At 46.1% G+C, this 24,562-nt stretch overlaps 2 protein-coding genes across 2 annotated transcripts; one reads left to right on the top strand and one right to left on the bottom strand.

The window, feature by feature from the left end:
- On the top strand, nucleotides 1-2,983 carry chac2 (ChaC, cation transport regulator homolog 2 (E. coli)). Its single transcript, XM_088439173.1, has 3 exons — nucleotides 1-274; nucleotides 637-672; nucleotides 1,705-2,983. The coding sequence occupies exons 1-3, from the start codon at nucleotides 140-142 to the stop codon at nucleotides 2,098-2,100; spliced, it is 567 nt and encodes a 188-aa protein (XP_088295299.1). The 5' UTR covers nucleotides 1-139; the 3' UTR covers nucleotides 2,101-2,983.
- LOC148409949 (proteasome activator complex subunit 4B-like) lies at nucleotides 2,594-24,434 on the bottom strand. The gene is made up of 47 exons (XM_088439172.1): nucleotides 24,187-24,434; nucleotides 23,540-23,680; nucleotides 22,880-22,996; nucleotides 22,093-22,137; nucleotides 21,866-22,015; nucleotides 20,042-20,105; nucleotides 19,848-19,922; nucleotides 19,657-19,779; nucleotides 19,479-19,571; nucleotides 19,212-19,390; nucleotides 18,359-18,445; nucleotides 18,098-18,284; nucleotides 17,944-18,033; nucleotides 17,187-17,251; nucleotides 16,950-17,100; nucleotides 16,786-16,884; nucleotides 16,613-16,682; nucleotides 15,856-15,923; nucleotides 15,340-15,543; nucleotides 14,863-15,020; nucleotides 14,663-14,758; nucleotides 14,542-14,597; nucleotides 14,416-14,472; nucleotides 14,280-14,335; nucleotides 13,974-14,072; nucleotides 13,815-13,877; nucleotides 13,586-13,681; nucleotides 12,934-13,065; nucleotides 12,658-12,867; nucleotides 12,470-12,594; nucleotides 12,348-12,401; nucleotides 11,671-11,800; nucleotides 11,468-11,549; nucleotides 11,212-11,365; nucleotides 10,228-10,294; nucleotides 10,036-10,161; nucleotides 9,809-9,961; nucleotides 9,640-9,744; nucleotides 9,352-9,443; nucleotides 9,127-9,258; nucleotides 8,569-8,780; nucleotides 7,451-7,536; nucleotides 6,327-6,455; nucleotides 5,459-5,614; nucleotides 5,255-5,393; nucleotides 4,335-4,468; nucleotides 2,594-3,443 (listed from the first exon to the last, which is right to left on the bottom strand). Exons 1-47 carry the CDS (start codon nucleotides 24,378-24,380, stop codon nucleotides 3,309-3,311), a joined length of 5,436 nt encoding a protein of 1,811 aa, XP_088295298.1. The 5' UTR covers nucleotides 24,381-24,434; the 3' UTR covers nucleotides 2,594-3,308.
- Between the last annotated feature and the right edge of the window lie 128 nt (nucleotides 24,435-24,562).

Here is a 24,562-nt window from a genome sequence, read left to right as displayed (position 1 = left end):
GTCAACAGTTATCTGTACTCTACACCCGCTTCATAATGTCCGGAATATTACTGTTGATTTTTTGACACCCTCGTCTCTTTCCTAAACCAATATATTTTTAATATCACAGCACGGATTTTGTATTTTTTGGAGGTTAGTGATGTGGGTGTTTGGTTACGGCTCGCTCATTTGGAAGGTGGACTTTCCCTACGAGGAGAAACGGATCGGTTACGTGAAGGGCTTCAGTCGTCGCTTCTGGCAGGGGAGCACCGACCACCGAGGAGTTCCGGGGAAAGTGAGTGTGACGTCATCACACGCCATCCTAAGCGTCTTTACGTCATGTCGCGAAAAGCCCGTTCATCTTTACTGTAAATTGTAGGCTAAGCGCCCAGGGGCCACAGTTGACGTTTGAAATGTACAGAACGGAAGTGCCCTTGCTGGTGCAAGTCTTAAATAGTTATTTGACACTTTTAATATTATGTTACTAATCACGATGAATTTTAGAGATGTGTAACAAGCTCTTATTGATATTTTAATTTGAGGACCATTTCTGTCGCGACGTCTCCAATGCATCAACTTTTATCATATTGTATTGAAAAATCAATTATAGTCAGTCATATGTTTTTATCCATACTAAACTTTTTTTTTTTTTGATAGCCTGGCCGCGTGGTGACACTTGTGGAGGACCCAGAGGTAGGATTTTTTTTTTTTCAAGATTTTATGGACAGTACTTGCAAAACATTTGAGTGTTTATGACTTATACTTATAAATATATACAGATTTGAAAAGGCCACAATTTTAAAAATACAATCTACCTTTCTTTATCTATTTTCAGATCCGCCTTTACCCTAATATTTGGAAGAATTAAGCATTGCCTTTGTTACTTTGTGAGTGCATTCCCTCACAGGAGTTTGACACATTTGGGCAAGTGAACACAGCCCCGGGTCATATTGACCCGGATATATTATTGCTGATCTTGGTAAATGAACATATTTTACTGGTTGAAGCATAATATTGAATTTGGATTATTTACATTTCTGACACATTTGGGTGAGTCAATACGCCCGGGTCAAAACGACCCAGGGACATTATTACTGTTTCTCGCAAACAAACATAACAAAGAGGGTTACGTGAAAAACCTTTAAAGCAATCATGACAATGTTCGTATTATAAGAAAATATCGCAAGGATTCTTTTAATGGTCCTTCGATAGTAGTCCCCCCCCACTCAAAGCACAAGGCCACCTCCTCGCCGTTTATGACATCACCTTTACTATCATAACAGATGAAGATTAATGAAACAACGCCTCATTATACAGCCGTAAAACGCCAATTAGCAGCCGACGATCGTAACGTTTACTACCTTGTAAGCTGTCAGCGTACCAGCGCGCTTTCTGACGCCGGCGGCATACAAAAGAGCTCCGTTGTCACACTGTACCGACCAAGGTCACGGCAGGCGCAAAAAAAAAAAAAAAAGTTATCTCGTGTTCCGCTGAAAGAAAAAGCGAAGATGACGCCTCGTATTGCGACCTTGGATGGGAGATAATTTTTCCCGCTCGTCTGGGAGAGGCGATAACGCTGGGAAAAATCTGCATTAAAGACGCTAGCGATGCATATCGGAATATTACCGCGTGCGCACAGTTGCGGAAGTTAGCGTCGCTTCAGTACGTTTTTCATTCCAAGTTGTTTGGTGTAAAGACGGTAAACGATTGCCTTCTGTTAATCAGGGATGCGTTTGGGGCGTGGCCTACAAGCTCCCCACGGGGCGCGAGCAGGAAGTCAAGCGCTACCTGGACCACCGGGAAAAGGGCGGCTACCGCGCCGTGGCCGTGGCCTTCCACCCGCGGACGCCGCTGTCGCCGGCGCCGCCCGGCCAGACGCTGCTCTACATCGGCTCGCGCGACAACCCCGACTACCTTGGCCCCGCCCCCTTGGAGGAGATAGCCAATCAGATCGTGGGCTCCACCGGGCCCAGCGGGCAGAACACGGAATATCTCTTGGAGCTGGCCGACGCCGTCCGGCGAATCCTGCCCGAGGACGACGACGCGCACCTGTTTCGCCTGGAGACGCTCGTGCGCCAGAGACTGGAAGGCGACGGCTTGTCCAAACCCTCGTCCGAATAATTCGGTGACGGCGGCGCCTCGACTTGCGTGTTGAACGTGCTACGCGACGGCCCTCTTATCTCAAAACCGCTTTCCTGTGTGTGTCCCGAGCACGAAATCGGGCTTGAGCGTTTCATTTTCAGTTGATCGGAATCCAGGAAAAAAAAACATTGGATGTTAAAGAAAGTGTTATGATTTTGACATTTTCCAGGGCTGCAACACAACAAAATAATCTACCATTTTCGCTCAAAAATAATCATTAACAATTGGTAGTTTTCAAGTTGATGCAGTGTGGGAGATTCCGAATTGAATTGCAAACCGGTCCGAACACGTTTTCTTCCGTGGCGTTCCAGCTCGTGGATTACGCAACATGTTTGTGAAGGCGGCACCAATAAAGCGACCAGTCTTACCTGGAAACGTGATTTGACGCAGCGACCTTTCCTTTGCCGGAACAGCGCTTGAGCCCATGGATTGTCCGCCGCATTCAATTTAAGAGAACATCTGTGTGCGCAACTGCAGACCATCTGTTTATTTAACACATTATACATAAATATTATTTAAAAAAAAAAAAATCAACAGGCTACTAAGGTACTAAAATAATCGATTACTTTAGGTCACTTATGTAATCCATTACTCAAAGCATTGAAGTAAGTGATTCCAAAATACTTCAGCAGGTACTAATACTTCAGGTAACAAAATCATTGATGACTCGAGGTACTAATATACTGAAGTAATTGATGAGAGAGTACTAAAGTGCTAAAATAATTCATTACTTTAGCTATCAAGTAATTCATTGCTAGAATAATTGATCCATTTAGTACCAGCCATTTTTAGACCCTCCTTTAGAATTTTTTTGTATGTACCTGGCATAGAATATCTTGAATTAAAAACACGTGAAATGACATCTTTGGGAGTGAATGAGTTCATAAAGCAATGAACACATACGCCACATAATCCCTATGACTTTTACACCAACATAATACAGTGTATACATATTTACAAAGCTAAATATATATATATACAAGAGCTGTTATGTCACTCCCTGATCCATTTGAGAAAACTTCCATTTTCACCGGAGGGATTTACAATGGCTACGATAAAGAAATGAAATACTGTTGACTTTGAAATGACAAACCCAAACCGGTTTTCCCAGGAAGCGTTTTTGCCCTCGTCTGACTGGCAGCTTGGTCTGACTCCAGCAAAGAAACAAGTACCCGGCGCTCCCCCCCCTAAGCGTAGTAGCACGGAGACACCAGCAGGTCAGTGAGCACCAGCAACTGATCGTCGGTGAAGCGCTGCCGATGCTCCTGCCAGTTGTCGTGGTGCGTGCGACGGAACTCCGATAAGGTCTTCTTCACCGTCATCTTGGAAGCAAGCAAACCACGCGTTCAAATGTTGGGACCCGCTACAAAATACCACCCGGGGGCACCGCCACAAACTCCGATATCCGCAGAAATAATCGCGAAATCTTCAACGTCAAAAATGCCTCAAAGGGCGGCGATTATAAATGAAAACCGACATGTCATGAAAAGCGTGATAATGCCATCCAGTGGACATGATCGCTAATTGCGCTCTCGTCGGCTACATTCCCTCAGATGCGGGATGTTAAACACGGCGGTGTATTAAACTGGCTTTGTTTTCGTGTTACACTTATATTACTGTCTTGTGTTTCAATTGCAGTGAAACTGCAGAACCACAGACACAGTGTTAACTCTAAGACGGAAGTAGACCAGCGCCTGACGAAGGACGGATCAGAAAGAAAGAAAAAAGTCAAATGTCGCCCTCTAGTGGTGGCGGAAGGTTGGGCAAAAGTACACAGACGATTACCATTTCGTTTAGAAGAATATTAGTCATTTGTTTTTTCTATGATCAAAAGGGGAGGGGGGCTCATGTCATGTGCTTTTATTCTGAAAGAAAATTGGAGCCGTTCAGGCCATTTGATCCGAGTGGCAATTCTTCTCTGCCGGCAAGCGGACTTTTCATTTATTGATGCTAAAAGGCGTTTGAATTAGCCCTAGCACAAAAAGGACATGACAATGACTGAAGATGTACTCATAAGTTATAGAAGGCCCGCTTTGGTTTCAATAAAAGATTGAGTCCAAAGTGGGCGCCTGCTGCCCCCCCCCCCCCCCCCCCCCAGCAAAAGGAGCCGCTGAATGATCATGTTTGCCCTCATCTATTATTTAGTCTCATCGATCCCATTGTGTTGGTCTGAGACCTGGGGCACCTTTTTTTTTTTTTTTTTTTTTTTTTACCTCGATGGGCTGCGGGTCGTTGAGGTGGTCGCTGAGGTCCATGAGAATCTGCGGCATCCATTCGGGGACGTCGTAAGGACTGGACAGGATGCAGGCGCTCAGGCCCAGCACGCCGGCATGGCGGCGCACCAAATCTGCGCAGCAAAATGGCCGCCCGTCACATCATCACCAGACTTTTTTTTTTTTTTTAATTAATGTATTTTATGTTTCTAACCCATTCAATGCCAGGGACGTATTTTTGTATTTTTTTTTAAGAGCCTAGACTTTCAATTCCAGATAAGTATCGATTTAATACTCAAGCATCCGACAATGAATGTCCTTAATGTACTTAAGTATTGATTTATTATCTAAGTATTTGAGATTTCATGTCCAGAATCCTAATAAACGTGAAAATACGTCCCTATGGTACCCTAACCCAGAATTTTCCGAATTCTGACTTTAAAATCAACGGAATGTTGCAAAAATCGCAGGAAAATCAATGTAATAAGTCCTATTAAAATGCAGCTCAAAAATTGGAATTATAATGGTTTTATATGGTCCAAAATTTGGACAATGATTATTTTTGTACACAAAATCTCGCACGTCTATCTCCGATCACATAAAAATGTCAGAATCATTGCTTTTTGAAATGTTACATGTTTTAATCATCTGCTGGAAATGTCAGCCCTTTTTTTCTTATTGGTTCTTTTACGATACCAAAAAGGAATTTCCATAATTTGTAACAAAACGCCACAAGGGTTGAAGTGAGAATTCCGAGGCTAAGGTCAGAATTCCGAGCTCGCTATTCATTCGCTGTATCCGTGTCACGGTTTAATCTTTAGACCTTCCGACGAATCATTCATTTTCCCCCCCGAAAATTTTCGTGCGGTCGTGAGCTCGATCGGTTGATGAGCGCGGTTTGAAAAGCGGCGGCGGTTTACCGTTGGAAGCCAGCTCTCGTCTGGCCTTGGGAAGGCGCGTGTGACTCAGCGTCTGCAGTTGCGTCTGCAGACTGCGGTCCAGGGGGAACAAGTGGCACTGCAGCAAACCGCTCAGGGTGGTGCCCGCCATGTCTCGCACCTACGCCGCACGCAAAGCGCTTACAACATTTCCAAAGGTTTGCGGCTGCGGCACTAAGAAGTCACCTCGAGCTGCTCGTCCAGGAGCAGACGCAAGAGCAGTTTGCGGACGCGCTGCACCTCGCCGGGCGCGCTGAGCACGGTGAATAAGTTGGAGAAGACGCTAATCTGGAGGTAGGTCAGCACCGAGTAGCGCGCGTGCCACGACCCGCTGCCGGCCATCTGCAAACACGCACACGTGCGCGCCGGCGTTGATCCCGTGTTCCCGTGGACCACCTTCAAATGTCAAAGCGGGTCGGCGTGCGCAACGGTGAAGAACGAGGCCGTCTTGGCCGCCTACGTGACGCATAATTCATGAGCTTATCAGATGGAATAACGTGTCAATCTTCATACGTGAGCGCCACGCCGTCGCTGTCGGACGCCAACGGACATCCGTGCCCGGAACTTTGCATAAATATATACAGTATGCATATATAAAATCTCAACCAGATAACGCTATATGTGGAGGAAATTTTCTGCGTATGTTGAATTTGTATTGGATTGAGTGATCCTTTTGTGCACCACTAGAGGGAGACAATTTACTACTAGCGGGTGCTATTTTCCAATAAAGTCAAATTTCTGATTGTCTATTCATGAAGTTTGACTGACTTATTTGATTGTTTTGTGCATAGCTCCATCTACTACAGTAGCTTCTATTCTATGCGCCTTATAATGTGGTGTGCCCTGCATATGTAAACAGTTTTAAAATAGGCCATTCATTGAAGGTGCGCCTTATAATCCAATGTACCTCATACTGCGTGAAATACGGTATATTAAATATTCTGATTTACTGTAATATAATCATATTTTTATGATAAAATTGTGGTTGTCTTTTACTGATACACTTTTTCCATCGAATCCACACAGAAAAGACGGGGGGTTGCGTGCCAGCGACCTCTTCCAGGGCGGCCAGGATGAGAGGGACGTGCGGCGGATAGAGCAGGCCCTGGGACATGAGCGAGAGGCACGTGCGAGCGTCCTGCTTCATCTCATCATAACTCTCATCAATCTCCACCGGGGCAATCTGGAAAGAGGCAACGAGAGAGAAAGGTAAGGGCCGCCGCGGCAAATCCACGCAGAAATGGAGTCTAATGGCCGAGTAAGATGGAGTGGCTAATAAGACCGCATGTGTGCGCGGACGCTCATGTTTTTTTTGCGGCACGGTGGGGACCGGGTCTTTGTGGGGACCTCTTTTACTTGTGGGGATCATTTCGGCGCGCCCAAGTTAAGGGTCGCGACTTGCTTTTAGAGTATAACCTTGAATTGAATTTTGGGGAAGTGTTAGGCAATCTGTTGTGCTGATTAATTTGTTGAGGGATGTCCTCACTATGACGGAAAAAAAATGTGTGTGTGTGCCCTTGTTTTTGTCTGAATGGCGAGGACCTAATCTTGGGTTTTATGTTCTTGTGGGGATCATTTTGGTGGACCACAATAGTTCAGACCTCTTTTGGAGGGTCAAGTCCTACTTTTAGAGGAGTCCTTCAAATGGGGGGTTCAAGGCCAGGTTGGGGGGGCTCAGAGAAAGGGCTTTGTTTTTGCAACGTGAAAAAAAGACATTCATAAATGAAAATAATAATAAAATAATTAGAAAGATATTCAATAATAATTGATTAAGAGAAGAACAAAGAAACAATAAAATAAATACTAAAATGTGAAAAAATAAAATTAGAAAACACTAATTAAATTAAAAATAAATAAGAAGAGGAAGAAAATATAACTAAAATATTCAAGTAAAACAAAGTAACAAAATTAAAATAATAAAATGTAAAAAATAAAATAAATGAATATAAAAAAATTGAACAACATCAACTACAATAATAAAAATAAATAAATAAATAAAAAAGTAAACAAAAAATAAATAAAAAGAGATACATGCAAAATATAATTGAGAAGTAAGGTTTGAATCTGTTGTGATTGTTGCCTAGAACATGCATTATGTCAATGGTATGTCCCCACAATGATAGAAACCCCCCGACGCTCACGCCCCATGCGTGCGTGCGTGCGTGCATGTGTGCGTGCCTTGAAGAGCAGAGGCAGGAGCTGAAGTTGCTGCTGAACAGGCGTGGTGAAGGTCCGCCCGGCGCTTGCCAGCAGCCATTTTAAGACTAGGAAAAAAAGCGCAAAAAAAAGAAAGAGAATCACGAGGCGGCTCGCTCATAAAATCAAGCTGGCAGCCGGGGTGACCTCCCTGTGACGCTTTCGCTCCAGCCACACATTCGTCATTCTTTTACCACCTAACAAGTCTTTTCATGGCGCGCAGGACGCATCTATTCACACCTCTCAAAGACACATTTGGTTTTTTTAGACTTCTAGCGTAAATAACGCGCGATTTATTTCAATTACATCTCTTTTTTTATTTAGCGCAACCTCCTGAGAGCCAGCCTATTCATTTGTGGACATTCATTTTTGGCGTATATCTTTGGACTCATTGGAGCTCCTCAAATATGTCCTGGTGTCCTCAGTAGAGGACATCCTGGTCTTTCCAGAAAAGTGTTGCATTGAATTTACTCAATTTTACTCCCGTGGTTACATGCAATAAAAGTATCTAAATTCAGATGTACTTTTTTAATAGAAAACACACCGACTTAAAAATGGATTCAGATGAATTTATTGATGAGACGTATTTGAGTAAATTCAACATATTTTTCAGTGTGTATTAAATGCATTACATTTTACATTGTGATTTTTTAATTGAATCGTCTAACATTACATTTAAATCAATTTTTTTGTACACAGTACTTTGCGCAGTAAAAAAATACTTCTTCAATAAATTACAGACATTTTTATACATGCTTTCTAAACATAATTTGCCCAAATTAATAAGCAATATGCCAACTGTGTCATGGACTAAGGGGAATTTCATAACTCACATTACACCTCATTAAATTACAAACGGTGGCTAACCCCAACAAAATGGAGGTAAACGGACCGATAGGATGGCTCGGACATTTTTTTTTTTTTTTTTTTAAAAGCGTAACCTATTTTTGTAGTGAGCATGATTAATACATTTTAATGCACACTGCGCCACTTTGTGACCGGGAGCACGGGCTAAAATTAGACCTGCGACATCTTTTTGTACGCTTCCCACCTTGAGTCCCCCCCTCACCCCCCAAAGTAGTCCAAATGCGCGCGGGTACCGGTTTTGAGCAGCTTGACGGCTTGCGTCCGCTCGTCTTCGCTCCGGCCGTCGCGGACGTGGTCCTCGCTCACGTGGTTTCGGATCTCCGGCTGGGACGTGAGGGGCTCGAGCCGCTCCAGCACCCGGCCCACGAAGTCGGCCACGCGGGGGGAGGAGGTGGGCTGCGTGTGGGGCAGGGCCACGTCCATCATGAAGATGTAGGTCAGGACACTGGAGGCGAGCGGGGTGGACAACTTCAGACACGTGCGGATAAACAAAGCGTCGCTTTGCGGCTGCGACGGCGCACGCGAGTAAGACGCGGCTCGCTCGCCTTTATTCGATGTTTCGTATTAATTGCACGTTTACGGAAAAAGAAAACGTGTGGAAATGGCTTGCGGAAGAATGCAAATGAATGTCATTGTATAGCCATAAAAAGTTCGGGTTATTCTTGCCGGTATCAGATCGAGACATTTCTATCGGACAAAAGCTGCAATGGGTATGTTATCTGAAAAGGTTGTAATCCGTGGGTTAAATTGCCGTTTCTAAACTTTTACCCGAAGCGAAGCGCGTTTGGTACCTGCCGATGCGCTCGCGCACGTTCTTGTAGACCTGCGTGAGTTTGGGTTCCAGGTAAGCCAGGAGCCTGTGCAGCAGTTCGGCCACCCGCCACTGCTGCTGGGCCAGCCCGCCTTGGAGCACGTACAGCAAACTGAGAACCGAAGCGAACGGAAAACCGAGAAGCGGTCAAAGGCCGCCGGGGACCGGGAGGCCAGCCGGGCCGGGACGAGGACGGGGCGGGCACCTGGCGTCTCGGAAGGAGCTCCCCTCGCCCATGAGCGGCGTCTCCATCAGCAGCTCCAACAGCCAGTGCAGCTTGCGGGGGTCGCGACCTTCCTGTTGGATCCCAAACAGTTTTTGGGTTAACCAGGCGAGGCCGGAAACACTTATTTTTTCAAGTAATGCAAAACATTTACTGTGAAATCACAGCAGAATTTTAACAGTGTGTGTCCTACTGCTTCTCCAATTTAAGCGATGAATTTTTACAAATGGCGCATTTCAACAAATCCAAGAGAAAAAGGTATTTTCTCACGCATGCGGTGGCCACGCAGGTGCCCCAGTCGGTGTAGGTTTCCACGGTCATGTTGCTCATGGCCGTCTTGATCAGCGGGCACAAAGCGCGCCACAACTTGTCCACCTACGCATAGACACATTTCACGTCGATATTTTTTCCCCGTCGACCGAACACGTTTGTGCGCGACCTTGCTGAAGCTCCAGAGCTTGCAGCCTCTGATGAGGCCGGCGGCGATCTCGCAGACGCAGCGCTGCGAGCTCTCGTGCGGGTCGGCGGCCAGCTGCTCCAAGTGCGGCCACAGCAGAGGCAGGAAGACGTCGCCGTAGTTGCGAAACAGGCCCTGCCGGGCCCGGCCGGGTATAGGTCACCCTTTTTTTTTTTTTTTTTTTTTTTTTTGGGGGGGGGGGGGGGTACCTTGAAGAGGCAGAAGCGGCGCGGGTTGAAGCTGTCTTTGCCTTTGCGCTCCTCCAGGGAGAGGAAATCCATCAGCTGCTCGACAAACTCCGGGTCAGAGAAGTATTCAAAGATGATCTTTTCCGCCTAAAAAATCCAAAAGTGTGTGAGATATTGCTTCTGCTGTGCGCGTACACGCCCGCGTGTGTGTACCTCGCTCATGTCCTCGTAAGGCAGGTCATCCTTCAGCTTTTGCGAAGGAGCGTAGATCATCAGTTCTCTAAAAAGGACACAAGTGTGAGCTACAATGTGATACGGAATGATGGACAAGGATAGAGAAAAATGTCCGTGGCCCGCACACAAATCTTATAAAAATATAGACTTAAAAAGGAAAAAAAAATAAAACAAAACAAAAATAAATTGAGCAAATATCCTCAAATTACTGTATATACAGTGGTTTTAACATGGGAGTATATGAAGGCACTTTGAGGATATGGTGAGATCCTGATTTCACGCTGTAACAGGAAGAGTACGTTTTCATTTCAAAATAAGAGCAAAATCATTGGAACATGAAGCCTCTGACTGCTAAAATGTCATGTTTTTTTGCAAAACCTTGTATACTGATATGTATCGATTTTTTGTGTCCCTTTTATTCAGACGTGAATCGTTATATGCAATGCAATTTGGTAAGAAAAAACACCTGAAAAATGTTGAGAACCACAGCACAACCGTGTGTTATTTTTCTGTATATACACTTGTGGATCAATGCTCATTTCCCCCCCATATATTTGAGCTTATAAAAAGCTTTTAAAGTCATCTTATTACTGCGCCCGAAGATAATACGATTTTATTTTCTCCGATCTGTCATAGTAAAGGATGCGTGTCTTTTTTCCATCCTTTATTGGATAAGAGCACAAAGACACGGGCGAGGCATTCTCCTGTCTCGGGGATAAGGAGCCAGGATGAATGAGTGAAAAAGTCCATTAGTCAGCAAGTTGCCCGCGTACGGGGACAGGAAGTACCGCCCCTCCGCTTGTCTTATCTGGGCCAGGCTGTAAGTCATCCGGTCGGGCTCGGAATATCTGGGCCGGGCGGGTCGGTGCCGGCGCTCCGCCTCATTAGCTCGCCGTTGCCGTTAAAAAGACATAAAAGCCCCCCCACTCCCCACCCCCCCACCGACGGAGGTTTCCTTCTCACCTGGGCCAGCAGTAGTAGCCCACGTGCGTTTTCTCCACGTGGAGCTGCGAGTCCCACGCCTCCTCGCTGAGGGGCAGGTCGGCGCCGCGGTACTGCAACCATCCGTTGGCGAGGCGGTCCCCGGCCCACACGCCTTCCGGGTCCGCCACGCCACCTGCCGCCGTAAACTTACATCAATTCAAAACCCAGACGCTCCTTCTTCGGCCTCGTATTTCTTCTTCGTTATATTCCAGCGTACGTTTCTTCCTGTACTCACTAATGTCCGACGGCTTGACCGCGACTTTTTTTCTGGGTCTTTTGAGCTGTTTTAAGATTCCGGCCACGGCTGATATCGCCACCTATTGAGACAGACGGAAAAGAAAAATGAGAATAAATCTCACGGTGAAACCAGTCCATTGGGTAATCTGCCACAAAAGCCGTTGTGATTTCCCGCCAACGTGTAGACGGCGGACGCGGGACCTTGCGTATGCTGACGGAGTCGTGTGTGAGGCTCTGCGTGAAGTAGAGGACGGCGTCCGGCGGCAGCGGGTGGTCGTCCCGAAGCAGGAGCGACAGCAAGTCTGCCGCCGTGTGCTCGAACTTCCAGGGCCTGCGTCACGGGACGGGAACTACCGTTTAGCGTTCCACCAGACAATATTTTCACAATATTAGTTGCATTCAAGTGCAATACAAAAGCCTTTTTTTTACCTATTATTGTTATTTATTTTGTCCTGCGTGTGATTAAGCCTTGTGCAGGATTATTTTCTTCCACATGGGAGTATTTTAAGTAAGGGAAGGCCCACTCCTGCTAGTGCGATAACAAAATGGTCGTGTCATGTTGAAATTTGACATCTTGTCACATGTAGGTGAAATTTCAGCTCCCTAGTGTTCTCTTTCAAAGCTTTCCCTTGGACGTGAAATGCCTTTGACGTAAAAGATACCACACAATTTAGCAAAAAGGCGCTGCGCTCCAATTAATTTTCTCTTAATTTGAAAAGAAAACAGCATTAGATTTGCTAATACCTGCAGAAACCCTGTTAAAATCTAACACACCTTAATTTGAGAACTTGGCTGCAATATTGCTATTATATTAAAAGTGAAAAATTGCAGGACACCACTCATCCTCTTTTTGTCCTCAATTTGCTTGCAACACTCACAGCTCTCTGTCTTCAAGGCAGTCTAGCAAGTCATTCACCAGCTTCTCATATTTCCTGAGCAAAAAAATAAAAACAGTGAAAATGTTTTTTTTTCCGCTATATAACAGCAATTAAAGACATACCGCGCATTGACGACATTCCTGATCTGCTGGCGCTGAAGCCCCTCCTTCAGCTCCTCCCCAGAGGGCGTGTCCAAAGTCTGGCAGGGCGCCATTTGCTCGGCTATCTCCACGCAGCCCTCGGACACCTGAAGATACGGACGCGATGAGCGACGCGACCAGCGACTCCGGAATTCCGCAAAGAAACCCACGGTGAAAAAGATGCCGATGGTGTCGTGCTGCCGGTGGATGCGGTCCACGATGTCGTCCAGGAGCTGCCCCACCGAGTGCTCGTCCAGGGCGGCGGCGGGCGACAGGCCGCAGCGGACCAGCGCCGGCCACACGGCGCCCACGCAGTCCCAGTCGCGCGGGCCGGCCGAACATACGCCGCTGTGCGCCGCCTGCAGGCAGTACAGCGCCCCCTGAGGCGGAGGGCGGGATTACAATCGGAAGTAGCCAACAAGTCTGCGCGCGTTTGCCGCCTTCACCTTGAATTGCTGCTGCGTGCAGATGCCGCGTTGCGGGGACAGCAGTTGCACCATTCGAGGAATCACGTCTCGGTACGAGAAGCTGAAGGTGGCCAGCGCCGTGGTCAGCACGTTCTGGGCCCTGCTGCGTACCTACCGGGGGAGGGGAATTTGGAATAAATAGGATACTCCCAGCCTATTCATAGTTTTTGGAGCTGCCCCACTAAGTCCTAGTGTCCACGGTAGAGGACATTCCGGCCATTCTTAAACATGAGGGACATGTGTGCGTGCGTGTGTATAGATACAGGCAAATAAGATATACAGTATATAGCAAAAAGATATCTGAAAGTGAGGAAATTGTGTTTCTGTAAAGTAATTTTATGTTTGTGTTATTTCGGGTGTATGTGTGTGACTTCATCACGTTTGCATGAAAACATGTATTTGTGTACACACGTGTGTTCACGCAAGGATGCGTTTATGAAGTCAAATACATGAAATTTGAAAGTGTGTTTGTCGAGAAATATTGGCATTATATTATTGTGCGCACGTGTGAATGTCGGAGCTTGCGTTTGTGTGCAGACAAGCAAACATATGTGCAAAAGTGTGTACGTCGTGGATGTTTGTGCGGGTATACTGTATGAGTACATTTTGTGTGTGTGTGTGTGTGTTGCACCTGGCTGTAAGCGCTGGTTGAAAGCAGCAGTAAATCGCAGAGTAATTCTTGGTGGACTTCCTTGTATTCGCTGCCCTCCACCACCAGTTTTCTCATCTTCTCATTGAAAATTAAAAGTCATATTAGCCAAGTATTAAAGCTGCAGCGATGAATGTATTCACTGCCATTGACAAGCCAACTATATTACTGACAATTAGTCAACTAGGAAATATACATATTAGCAAACTACCTCGTGCTGTAGCAAAACTCGGTCGATGAGCAGGGATCGAATATGCTGCTTCTTTCCGTAAAGCTGTTGCAGGAACCACGACGACAACAAAAATCAAATTGTTGCTTAGTCAGGACTATTCTGAGAAAATGAATCTACTGATACTACTACGATACTCACCCGGTTTTCCATGGACTTCTTGACCAGCGTGAAGCTCTTCCAGCGGGAGTCAAACTCCTTCTTGTGCGTGCCTCGGAAGAACAGGAGGTCGCTGATGATCTGCGATCGAGATTCGCTCAAAATTTTGCTCGGGAGGCCATGGACGAAAAGCTTTCGAATGGCTAACGCCTCAAATGGGGGCAATGTTTCGAGGCCGGATCGTGTTCCATCTCTAGTTCAAGTTCAACGCCTACCTCTATCTAATCCTGCAGTTTGGAAAAGAACCAACTGTGAAACAGAGACGTTGCCTCGGCGGAGGTAATGCACCTTAATGACGACAAAGAGTGACTTGGTGTCGTCCTCAGCGTGCTCCAGGATGTGATCTGATGGGTGGGACGTGAGGTAGCATGAAATGAGCGCGCGTGTGTTTTAGTGTACGTTTTTTTTGCGCGCGTTGACTCACGCAGCAGCAGCCTCATGGTGCGGCAGATGGACTGGCGGTAGTTCTCGCGTGAATCATCTGCGCCAGCGCGCACAGGGGTGACAAATGAGCGAGGTGGCAAAACGGCGGGCGGGTGCGTTTTCTCACCGTACTCCACGCCGATGTGCAGTTTGAACTCCCCCAGGTTGACCATGGAGGGCACGCTGAGGCGGGGCACAGGGGGTGAGAAGGGAAGGGGGAGGCGTGTGCGTTTTCATGCGGGACTCACAGGTCAGCGACGTGAGGTCCATCCAGAGGGGGCAGCAGGCTGCCCGCCCCGAGGAGGCAGTGCTGCACGATGGCCAGACTCTGCAACAGCTCCTCCCTGTGGACACGCGTGCGCATTGCAAGTTAGGTGGACGTATGTTCAATGTTCATGGGTTTTTTTTTTTTTTTGTTTGGGGTGGGGGGGGGGGGTCATTTTGACACCTGCTCATCGGCTGGTCTCCCGAGACGTGCCGCCCGATTCGCTCCAGCTCGGGCTTGAGGAGGCGGGACAAGAGGCGGAAAACAAAGTTCACTTCCTCCGGGCTGGGGACGTGCCAGCGCAGACCCAAATCCGCCACGTCGCCGGGCCGGCCCCAGTCCTGCGTTTGGTACGGAGGCCAAAATTAAACCAATAGGACATTGGCACAACTTGTAGAGAGTAAAGAGTGACTGAAAAAGACTATGAGTGAGTGAGTGAGTGACTGAGTGAGTGAGTGAGTGAGTTAAAGAGATGAAAAAAGAGTAATTGAGTGAGCAAAAAAGAGAGCAAAGGGTGACTGAAAAAGACTATCAAAGAGTGAGTGGTCGTGAGTGAGTATCGAGAGTAAAGAATAAGTGAGTGACAAAGACTAAAAAAGCGAGTCGAGAGAGTAAACAAGCGAGCGGGCAAAAGACACGGCGGTCGAGCGAGCGGCCCACCTCAACGGGGAGGCGGCGGTCGAAGCCCCCGGGCACGCTGCGGTACTCGGTGGGGTAGATGAGCGAGAGGGAGCGCAGCGCGTGCTCCAGCAGGCCGGCGGCCAGCGCGTACGCCCGTTTGCAGCGCAGGCGCACGCAGGCGCTCAGGACGCTCTCCAGCTGCTCGCCGTAGCTCAGCAGCTGCCGCCCGTCCACGCGGCTCACCTGCAACGCACACGCGCGCGCAGCGTATTAAAGATGGGAGCGCCGCCGTAAGTCACGGCGCTTGGCTAGCTCCGCTCCCACCAGTAATAAAACACAACAGAGAAGGTATCAATATGTTCCGCTTAGCGACAAAGCGGCCCCATATTTACGAGGACGTGGCGCGCCAGGGGCCCGCTGCAAAAAACCTCGCTCGCTCATCATCCCCCCCTCCTCAATATCGGAAACTTTAAGCGGAGGTGAAATGTGGTCTGTGTGCACGCGGGGGGAACGCGGTGACCGAGCGGTGAACGCGCATTGGGCTTGGCGTCTCACCTGAGACAGCAGCTGGAGGTTCCACAGGAGCTCTTTGTCCAGCTCCTCTTCGCTCTCTAGATCCTCATCTGTAGGAAAAAGGTGTCCGCGGCAGGCGATGTCTTTTAACACATTTACTGTTAGACAGGTAAAAACGGATCTTTGATGTCTATTGCTGTCAAATGGAGTGAATGTGTATTATATATTAACCCATTCAATGCCAAAGACGTATTTTTACACCGTGTCTCATTTTTGTCAATCCAGACATTGTATATTGTATGTCATTGATTTTTTTTCTTCAAAAAAAAATTCCTGGACTCTTTAAAACAATAACCTCAAATGCATTCTTCTTCTTTAATACTGTATAATAGTAATCATGTATAAATAATACAAGTACAAAATGATTACTTATCATAATCATCTAGTGTAATCATCATCTGCTAATTCTTATACTTTACATGATAAAATGATCTGGCGGGCCGGATTTTGGCCTCCGGGCTATATGTTTGACATCCTGCCTCTGTAAAGTGTAAATTCTGACTGCAATTTTGTTTTTTTTCCCCCCCATCATTAGCCATGATCTTCTTCCATCAAAAAATGTACTCAATAGTAGCAACGTAGTTGCATTGCATTCATTTTTGCTCAATTTTTTTGCTGTTTTATTGTGCGGTGAGTCACATTAACGCTACACACTTTGGCTCAAAACATAATAGTTATTAAATTATCAGCACACAATTAAAAAAAAACAAAAACATCTGAATACAGGCGTCATACTGACTTTGTGTAGTTTGTAAAATGAGGCTGCAGCAGTGCGGGACAAAGAGTCTGAGGGACTCGGCAGGATGACACTGAAAAGACACACAATGTCAACGTTTGCACAGCAGAACCATAGAAAACCAGGCAAATTGTATCCATAAAAAAAAAAAAAAAAAGGTGAGAAGGAAAGCTCACCTTGGCGGCCGCTCCGCACATGTCGGCCACCATCCGGCCCGAGACGCACGTCTCAAAGATGTTGGACGTGGCGAACTTGTAGACTTTCTGCAGTGCCACCTAACGAGAGATGAAAAAAAAACATGAGTGTTACATGTTAGATTGCGTACGTGTGTGTGTGTTACCATGTAGATGTGCGTGGAGCACTGCGTGAGGACGGTGCTGACGGTGGAGGACAGGCCCAGTTCCACCAGGCTCTCCAGCTGCGTCTGCGTGTCTGTCTCCGTGTCGTCCCGCGTCTGCTCCAAGGTGCTGCTTTCGATCACGGCAAAACACCTGCACGCAAAAAAAAACAACAACATTGCGTCTAGGACTGGAAAAAAGGGTCGGAAGCACAGATAAAGAGCTTCATTTGATATTACCTGTCCAGAAATTGCAGGACAAAGTCTTCAAACTGGGCAGAAGCAAAACACACCTCTTTTTCAATCTGAAAAACAGGGGAAAAAAAATGAAAATCAAATGTTGCACAGAAGAGTATAATGGTGGCAATTTTAGTAGATTCCATGAGGAAATGATTAATAGTGTCTTTGCAAATTTAAATAATAAAAAAAAAGTATTGCAAGTATATTTAGAATTTTGTATTGTTGTATTAAATAACTGGTAAATTATAATGAATGAAAAGTAATCTTTAAAAAAAATAGTTTCTTCAAAATGTTTAAAAATGTTTACCTCATTGTACAAATTTTTTTGCTAAGAATTAAAAATGTTACTAAAGAAAAAACAAAAATGACAGGTTACAGAAGGGCACATAAGTGTTGTTGATTTGTATTATGTTCATCTAATAAGTCGTTATGAAATAAAAATGTTTTTGATGATTTTTGATGATTGTTTTAATTATTAAATCCCAAGTATTTATTTTTACAGTTTAAGTGTCTCAAAACATTTGTCGGTATATAAATTAGGCACTAAAATGATCAAGTACTCAAATTTTCAAATACTTTAGGCAATTAAGAAGCATCTTTGGGATTTAAATAAATGGCTCATCACAATTAAACGACAAAAAGTAATGTCAAAGATACTGATGACAAATATTGACCTGATTTACAAACGGTCGGCCCTGCTTTTGCTATTAAAAAAAAAAAAAATCCGCAGTACTCTTTGACCAGATAGGGGGCGCACCTCCGAGAGCCGGCCGTGATCAGACGGCGCCGCCGAACAGTCGACCAAAGGCACCAGCGTGGTGAAGGTGGTGATGAACTGGAAGGTGATCTGAAAAGGGGTCGGCGGCGTCAACGGCGCCCCGCCTTGCAAATCCGAAACGGGCGCGGCTCACCATGCACTTGCTGAAGTCGTTGGGGTCCACGCCCGGCAGCGAGCCCATGAGCAAGGGCAGCACGTGGAGGCGGCCCTCCGGGTAGCGCCGGCCGGGGGCCACCAGGCTCCGCGCCATGCCGATCATGCAGCTGAGCGTGGCCGTCAGCGTGTGCGGCTCCGTCAGCGTCTCCATGGCCGCGTAGGTCCTGCGCGACGGGTCCGGCTCGCCTTTGAGGCCACGTTACGAGTGCCTGGACCCGGACGGCTCGGGCGCACTTACTTCTCCAGCACGGGGGGGATGGCCAGCTGCGGCGTGAGGAGGGCCAGGTTCTGCAGGGCGAAGGCCGCGTCCGTACTGCCCGTCTTACTAAATGACGAAACCAATCCACGCGTCATTAAAGAAACTATTTCAATTCGAAAGAAAAAAAGGGATTCGTTATATTTAAAGACTGTACATTTGAAGGAAAGCGAAAATATTTTCTCCGGTCCAATCCAGATCTGACGTCAATTTCAACAAAATATCCCAAAAGGGATGTTTGATTAAACATGCTAACGCGCGACTGCTAATTTGGAGTCGTTTACAGGGAATTGAGTAGGTTTGAATCCAGATTCGATCCAGAGTTGACAGCGCTTTGATTAGACAAAAAGAACTGTAACATTAAGGCGTTATACAGTTCTGGATTCAATATATTTGTTCATATATGATAAAATGGCTTGAATTTTGTATGTTTTGTAGGGCAATTCAAAGTTTAATCAGGATCTGATCTTGATTCGACACCACTTTGAATAGACAAAAAGAACTAACACATTCATATGTTATACAGTTCTGGATAAGGTTTTTTTTGTATATAATAAAATTTAAGTCATTTTACCATCTTATTCAATTTGAAGTTCAAACTGGATCTGATCCAGTGTCAACATCACTTTGATTAAACAAAAAGAACCAACCCATTTATATATGAAACTGTTCCGAATGATTGAGTGAAACGTATTGAAAACAAATAGAGCTATCGACCCGGCCGAGACGACCCGGTTTGAAGGTATCCAGGCCTTTTGGAAGCCGTCGATAACCGCTACTAATACCCAAATCAAAAAATGAATAATAAAATCCTGAGAGATGAATTCGCCGTTACCTGAACATGGCCAGCAGAGCGGCGCCGGTGAGGCTGCGCGTGAACTCCTGCAGGTCGTCGTCGCTCAGTCGCTGACTTTGGGGCACCGGCGTGATCCAGCCTGGGGCGGCGTGGCGTTCTCGGTGCGCCCGCCGCACCACGCTGGCCGGGAGACGTTGAAGCAGGCGCATCAGGCGAGACTGTTTGCGTATACAGAAGAAACTCATTTTAGCTTCATTTTAGCGTGATGCGCGAAGGCTCGTGCTAACAATCTGAAAAGACGCTAACCTGCCAGCGACCGTGATTGGAGGGATGATAAAAGGAGGCGATGCTGTTAAAGAGGCGGGTCAACTCCTTCTGCGCCGGATTTCCAGGTCCACCCTGCGCGCGGAAAAAACAAGAAAAAAAAATGACTCATGACAATGCACATCCGTAATATGACACTCACACGTCAAAGCGGACTTACCAGCATGGCCGTGATCCAAAGCACCAGGTGTCCGATGTCGTAGGAGTTGGTGAGGTAGCGCAGCGCCACCATGCGGTTGACGCCCACGGGGAGGTTGAGACTACGTAGAATCCTGGTGAAGATCTAAACAAGCAAAGGTTCTCCAGCCGACCGAACCCCGCGAAGCCATAAATTCCATGTTTCCAACTCACAGTGGGGATGTAAGGGGTCCAGTCCACGTAGCCGATGTTGTCGTTGGCCAGCCGTGCGAACAGGTTCACCAGGTGCTGGCAGGAAAAAAAAAAAAACACGTTCGCTGGGAGGAAACCAGTCGGCTCCATCATTGGACCAAGTGTGATTGATGGCTGGATGCTGAAATATTTGAGCCGGCGTCCTGTGGTCTCACCCCTTCCCAGCTGGGCTGATTCTGCACCGACAACCAAAGATCCATCAGTTCGTCGAACCACAGCCTGGAATACACAAAATAACAATAAAAACTAACATAAATGAGGTGTTCCGACTGTTAAATAGTATAATCGTGACTGCATGGGTATCGTATCATAAGTGAAAAATAGTATTGAAGACCCCTAGTGTTGGAAGAGGGTAAAACAGGTATTGCTGCACACCATTTAGTAAAAGCATAAAACACACAAAGAGCTGACATTCCCAACAAATTCTTGCCATTCATCTCCGAGCCACTAGAAAAATGAGTTAGCTCCCCTCAGAAGTGCCAATTACGAGGCGGAACCAAAAAAAAGGGGGGCTTTAAAAGTGATGTAGTGCGAGGAGCGGCTCCGAGACTCGGCGCGGAGGCCAAACGGCGTGAAGAAATGCGGCGGGAGCTGGACGGGCTTTTCCAAGCGAGCCAGATGTTGGCCCGCCGTGACCCTGATTGATGGCGCAGATATTAATAACGGCGCAAAGGTGCTGATGGCGCCCGCGCTTTTCGCAAGACACGACGCATGCTCGGATGCGCTGGAAGCCCGCCAGGAATTCCGCAGTCTGCGCACGCCATATAAATAAGTCTTGTAAGTATGACGCACCGCATATCGAAGTTTTACCATTTTTACAATTATTGTATGTGCCAAAGCACGGATATAATAAATAATGGGTTACTTTAGTACTAAATTGAGTTTTGATTGATTAGAAATAATTGCCATAGTATGAATACATCAGGTAATCAAGTGCCAGTATAAGGAGTAATAATTAATGGAGTATTTATTGATTAAAATGAACTGCCAAAGTCATCCATTATTCAGCTAATTAAGAGCTAGCATAATCAATTACTTTGGTACTCAGGTCCCTAAAGTACTTTTCACTCAATTATAATGAAAGTTATCAAATGCTTCAGGAAATTAAATGATAGCATAATTGACTACGAAAGTACTCGAGTATCTATAGTAATTGATTACTTCATTTAGTAGCAGCCACTTTTCGACCTAATTTTGTGCAAACACTAGAATTGCCTTTCCTTTTATCATAAAAGTACGTGAAATTGAATGTCAATGAAAAACCAAGAAAAATATCTGATTTGAATGAGTTAATATCACGGTAGAGGAATATGAAATTAAACAGCAAAATTCACCATTTGTATCCATCTCTTGATTCTCCAGTGAGTAGGGCATATAAAAGGCGGCTAAAAACTGTTCAGAAGGGCTTTGAATTAAAAAAATAAAAAAGCAAAAGTTTAGGACAAAATTTTGTATTTCGGCCAGAAACTTGAAGTCCTAATTAGCATTTCATGGGCCATCGGAAATTGAGCGGAGGGCCAAAGCTGGTCCCCGGGCCTTGCATTTGACACCTGTGCTTTTCAGGGTGGCGAAAGATTAAATCCACAGTGAAGCGCGACTTAATCCTCGTGTGAGTAGGACTCGCCGCTGTGTCAAGTCAACTTTATGTCACGCTTAAAAAGCAAATTCATTTAAAGGGCGTCTTTAAAGTCGGCATTTTACAACGCCTTTTCCTCCTAAAGCGGACATATAAGTGAGACAACACAAAGAGACCGGCCGTTTATTGTTTCTTATTGCGCGTTTAGAACACGAGCGGGATCTTAAACGACATAGCCCAAAGGAACCAAATGTCGCCAAGTATGCCGCCATATGAATAAGAATAATTGAGGGGTTATTATTTGTTTTATTTTGTTAATTTACTTTTAACGGGAAAAAAATCATATTTTCGGAGTAACAAGAATAAAAACAACATTTTGAAAGAGTTGCATTTGCGGACCCACCGGAATCCCTGGCCGTGCTCCTCGGGGGGCATGATGGTGGGCAGGAAGAGCTCCATGGTGCCGATGGCTTTCTGCATGACAGAGTCAAACACGCACAGAAGGGGGCGCCACTCGTCCAGCATCTCCTTGGTGGAGGTCACCGGGAAGTACCTGGAAGAAGTGGCAACAATGGCACAGCTTTAGCTCAAGAAATGCTCATCAATTGATCATCCATCAAGCCAACTTACGGTCTGCAACTTTTGACCAAAGCTTTCAGAATGTGATCCACTGAACTGCAAACAAAGACAAACTCAGAGTGAGTCAACTCGGTCGGGTAGAACTTATTTTGTTTACAAAAAAAGATATTTATTTTGGCTCCTGAAAATCCATGTGTTTGTGTGGGATGTTATTTTATTTTGAAAAGCAAAGCGGGTGCTGTTGCGTTAGGCACTTCCTGTTTAGCGTTTCGCTATAAAACTATACGTCTTGTTTTTTAACCAAGCACAGCCGGTACATGTGTATAAAACAGCGATTAGCAACATTAGCGATTAGCGTGTAAGATGAGCAATTAGCACGTTAGCTCGCAAACGTTATTGTGCTAGCTTTATTCAATGTTTTTCCAACCTTTTTTTCTAGCGAGACGCTAGAAGCCAAGGCACACCCACAGCCGATTAAAAAAATGTTGTCTAAACAAAAATAAAATTTAAATTGGAAAGAAAAAAAATCTAAGAGGAATCAAATCAACAGATTAACAGTTTAAGAGTTTCTCCTAAAATACTGCCCCCTATTGGCGAAGGCTGTTAATTGTATTACATGACTAGCCAACAATGGCACATCGTTTATATTTTTTGTAATATGACCATTTCAAGTGTTTTTTGATGTTTTGACATTTGAATCATTGGTTAATCAAAGTCCAGCCCTCATCAAAGGGTATTAATTATAATTATTGTAATTATAATTATATAATTAAAAAAAAAAAAAAACTGGAGGCGCCACTGCCAAAAGTCATTTCATGAACAGTTTAGCAGGACTCACTTGGGGAACCAGACGAGTCCCAGGTGCTCCGTTTTGGAGTGCACCACCTTCTCGTAGAGCTGGTGAAGCGGTCGCCACGGCAACTGGAGGTCGTCCCTTGAAAGCAATTCCTTTTTCCTGTTAGGGCATGAAAATTGCTACTCCTTAGTTGGCCTTTTCTCGCGGCTATGACGGGATAGCAGGTGGCTTTCTCAACAATATTCAAAACTTAATTATGCGACAATTATCAAAGTCAGCGAGAAGACGCCGATGCGGAATAAACACGTTGAGCAACCTGGAAGACTGGTTAAAAAAAAAAATGGTGGAGTGGAGTAGCAATGGATTTACACAAAAAGACATCCATCTTTCTGCTACGAGCCACGACGCCTCGTATGAAGTCGTTGAGGTGAAGATGCGACGGCGCGGTGATGGATGCGGTCGTCGCGGCAACAACCTCCAGACAAAGGCCGAGTGATGAATGGTGACGCGGCGGTGGCATCTGATTTAAGGGGACATCATTGCGTGTGTAAAGTCCGCGCTGGAGACGACTCACTTTGAGAGATGGCCGAACTTGAGGGCCGCAATTGCTCAGACTATTTAAAATTTGGATTTTTTGTTTGTTTGTTTGCAACCTCCAAAACGCAAGGAAGGGGGTTAGTTGCGCGCAGGCGGTACACCCACTTGAGGAGCTGAATGAGCAGGCGGGCGTAGGTCTGCATCATGTGCGGCTCCAGGCCGGGCAGCGCCACCAACTCGTAGAGCAGCTTGATGAAAAGGACGTGCTCGTCCTTGCTGAACCTGCGGCCGTAGAGCTTAAGGAACCTGCCAAACGCACAGTCACGGTTGCTGGCAGGTCTGCATGCCGCGCTAGGAAGAATTTTCGAATTAAGAGCAAATCAACATGAAGCGACGCGTTGCTTTCATAGCGACTCCTTTGCGAAACATTGTAGGCTTCAACTTGAGAAAGTTTCATACTCGGTCACGATCGGGTTATTTTTGAGAGACGAAATAAAACCGACGTTACACAATCGATCTTGGGTTTCTGAAATACGCCCGGAGATATCGTTAAAATGCAGTTTAAACGTTTTTCGGATGTAAAGTGAAGTTGAGCCGCAGGTTTTTGTTTATTCCCTCCAATCACAGCACGACATGCAAGGAACACGACAGTTCTTTTCAAATTAAGAGTAAAGTAATTGTAACATGAAGCTTCTTTTTTTTTTTTTAAGACAATGTATGCCTTAATTTTAGTACGTTTTATGCACGTTTTCTTAATGCAGCAGTTTGACGGCAGCTCAAATAAGAGATGAATTTTCTCCCGGGGTACTTACGAGAAGAGTTTCTTGCACCAGAACGCGACCCCGGGCCAAAGTTCCCTGAGGAGGACGGCTCTGGACAGGTTGGACTTGATGTCCGCCAAAAGTCGCGAGGCCTCATGGTCCAGCCGCTCGGCGTACGGCAAGAGCCCGTTATAGACCAGCTCCTTCTGATGGGCCGAGGCGGAAGGCGGACCGCCGACCGTCATGTCCGAACGCTTGGCGAGGGGAGCGGGACCTAGGCGCTGTCATGGAAGCGCTTTGCTAGCCGGCGACGCTTAATCCGCGCGGGGCGGAAGGCGGGCCCTCGGCCCGCGGGGAAAGTGTGTCACGGCTAATTGAGTCCAGTAAAGCCGGCCGCTAAGGTCCAGCGTGCGCCAAGTGTATTAGC

Source organism: Hippichthys cyanospilos, chromosome 17, assembly GCF_059441005.1.
Source record: "Hippichthys cyanospilos isolate Australia breed blue-spotted pipefish chromosome 17, RoL_Hcya_1.0, whole genome shotgun sequence".
NCBI lineage: Eukaryota > Metazoa > Chordata > Actinopteri > Syngnathiformes > Syngnathidae > Hippichthys > Hippichthys cyanospilos.
The sequence above is the reverse complement of the archived record's forward strand: the minus strand, read 5'-3'. Positions and strand labels throughout refer to the sequence as shown.

Excerpts from the sequence above, each read along its gene's own strand:
- chac2 (XM_088439173.1), top strand. The coding sequence starts at position 140 with ATGTGGGTGTTTGGTTACGGCTCGCTCATTTGGAAGGTGGACTTTCCC. Across the intron at positions 275-636 it reads ACCGAGGAGTTCCGGGGAAA|CCTGGCCGCGTGGTGACACT; the intron begins GTGAGTGTGACG and ends TTTTTTTGATAG. Across the intron at positions 673-1,704 it reads CACTTGTGGAGGACCCAGAG|GGATGCGTTTGGGGCGTGGC; the intron begins GTAGGATTTTTT and ends TCTGTTAATCAG.
- LOC148409949 (XM_088439172.1), bottom strand. The coding sequence starts at position 24,380 with ATGACGGTCGGCGGTCCGCCTTCCGCCTCGGCCCATCAGAAGGAGCTG. Across the intron at positions 22,016-22,092 it reads TTGGTCAAAAGTTGCAGACC|GTACTTCCCGGTGACCTCCA; the intron begins GTAAGTTGGCTT and ends CACTTCTTCCAG. Across the intron at positions 10,295-11,211 it reads GGCTACTACTGCTGGCCCAG|AGAACTGATGATCTACGCTC; the intron begins GTGAGAAGGAAA and ends TGTCCTTTTTAG.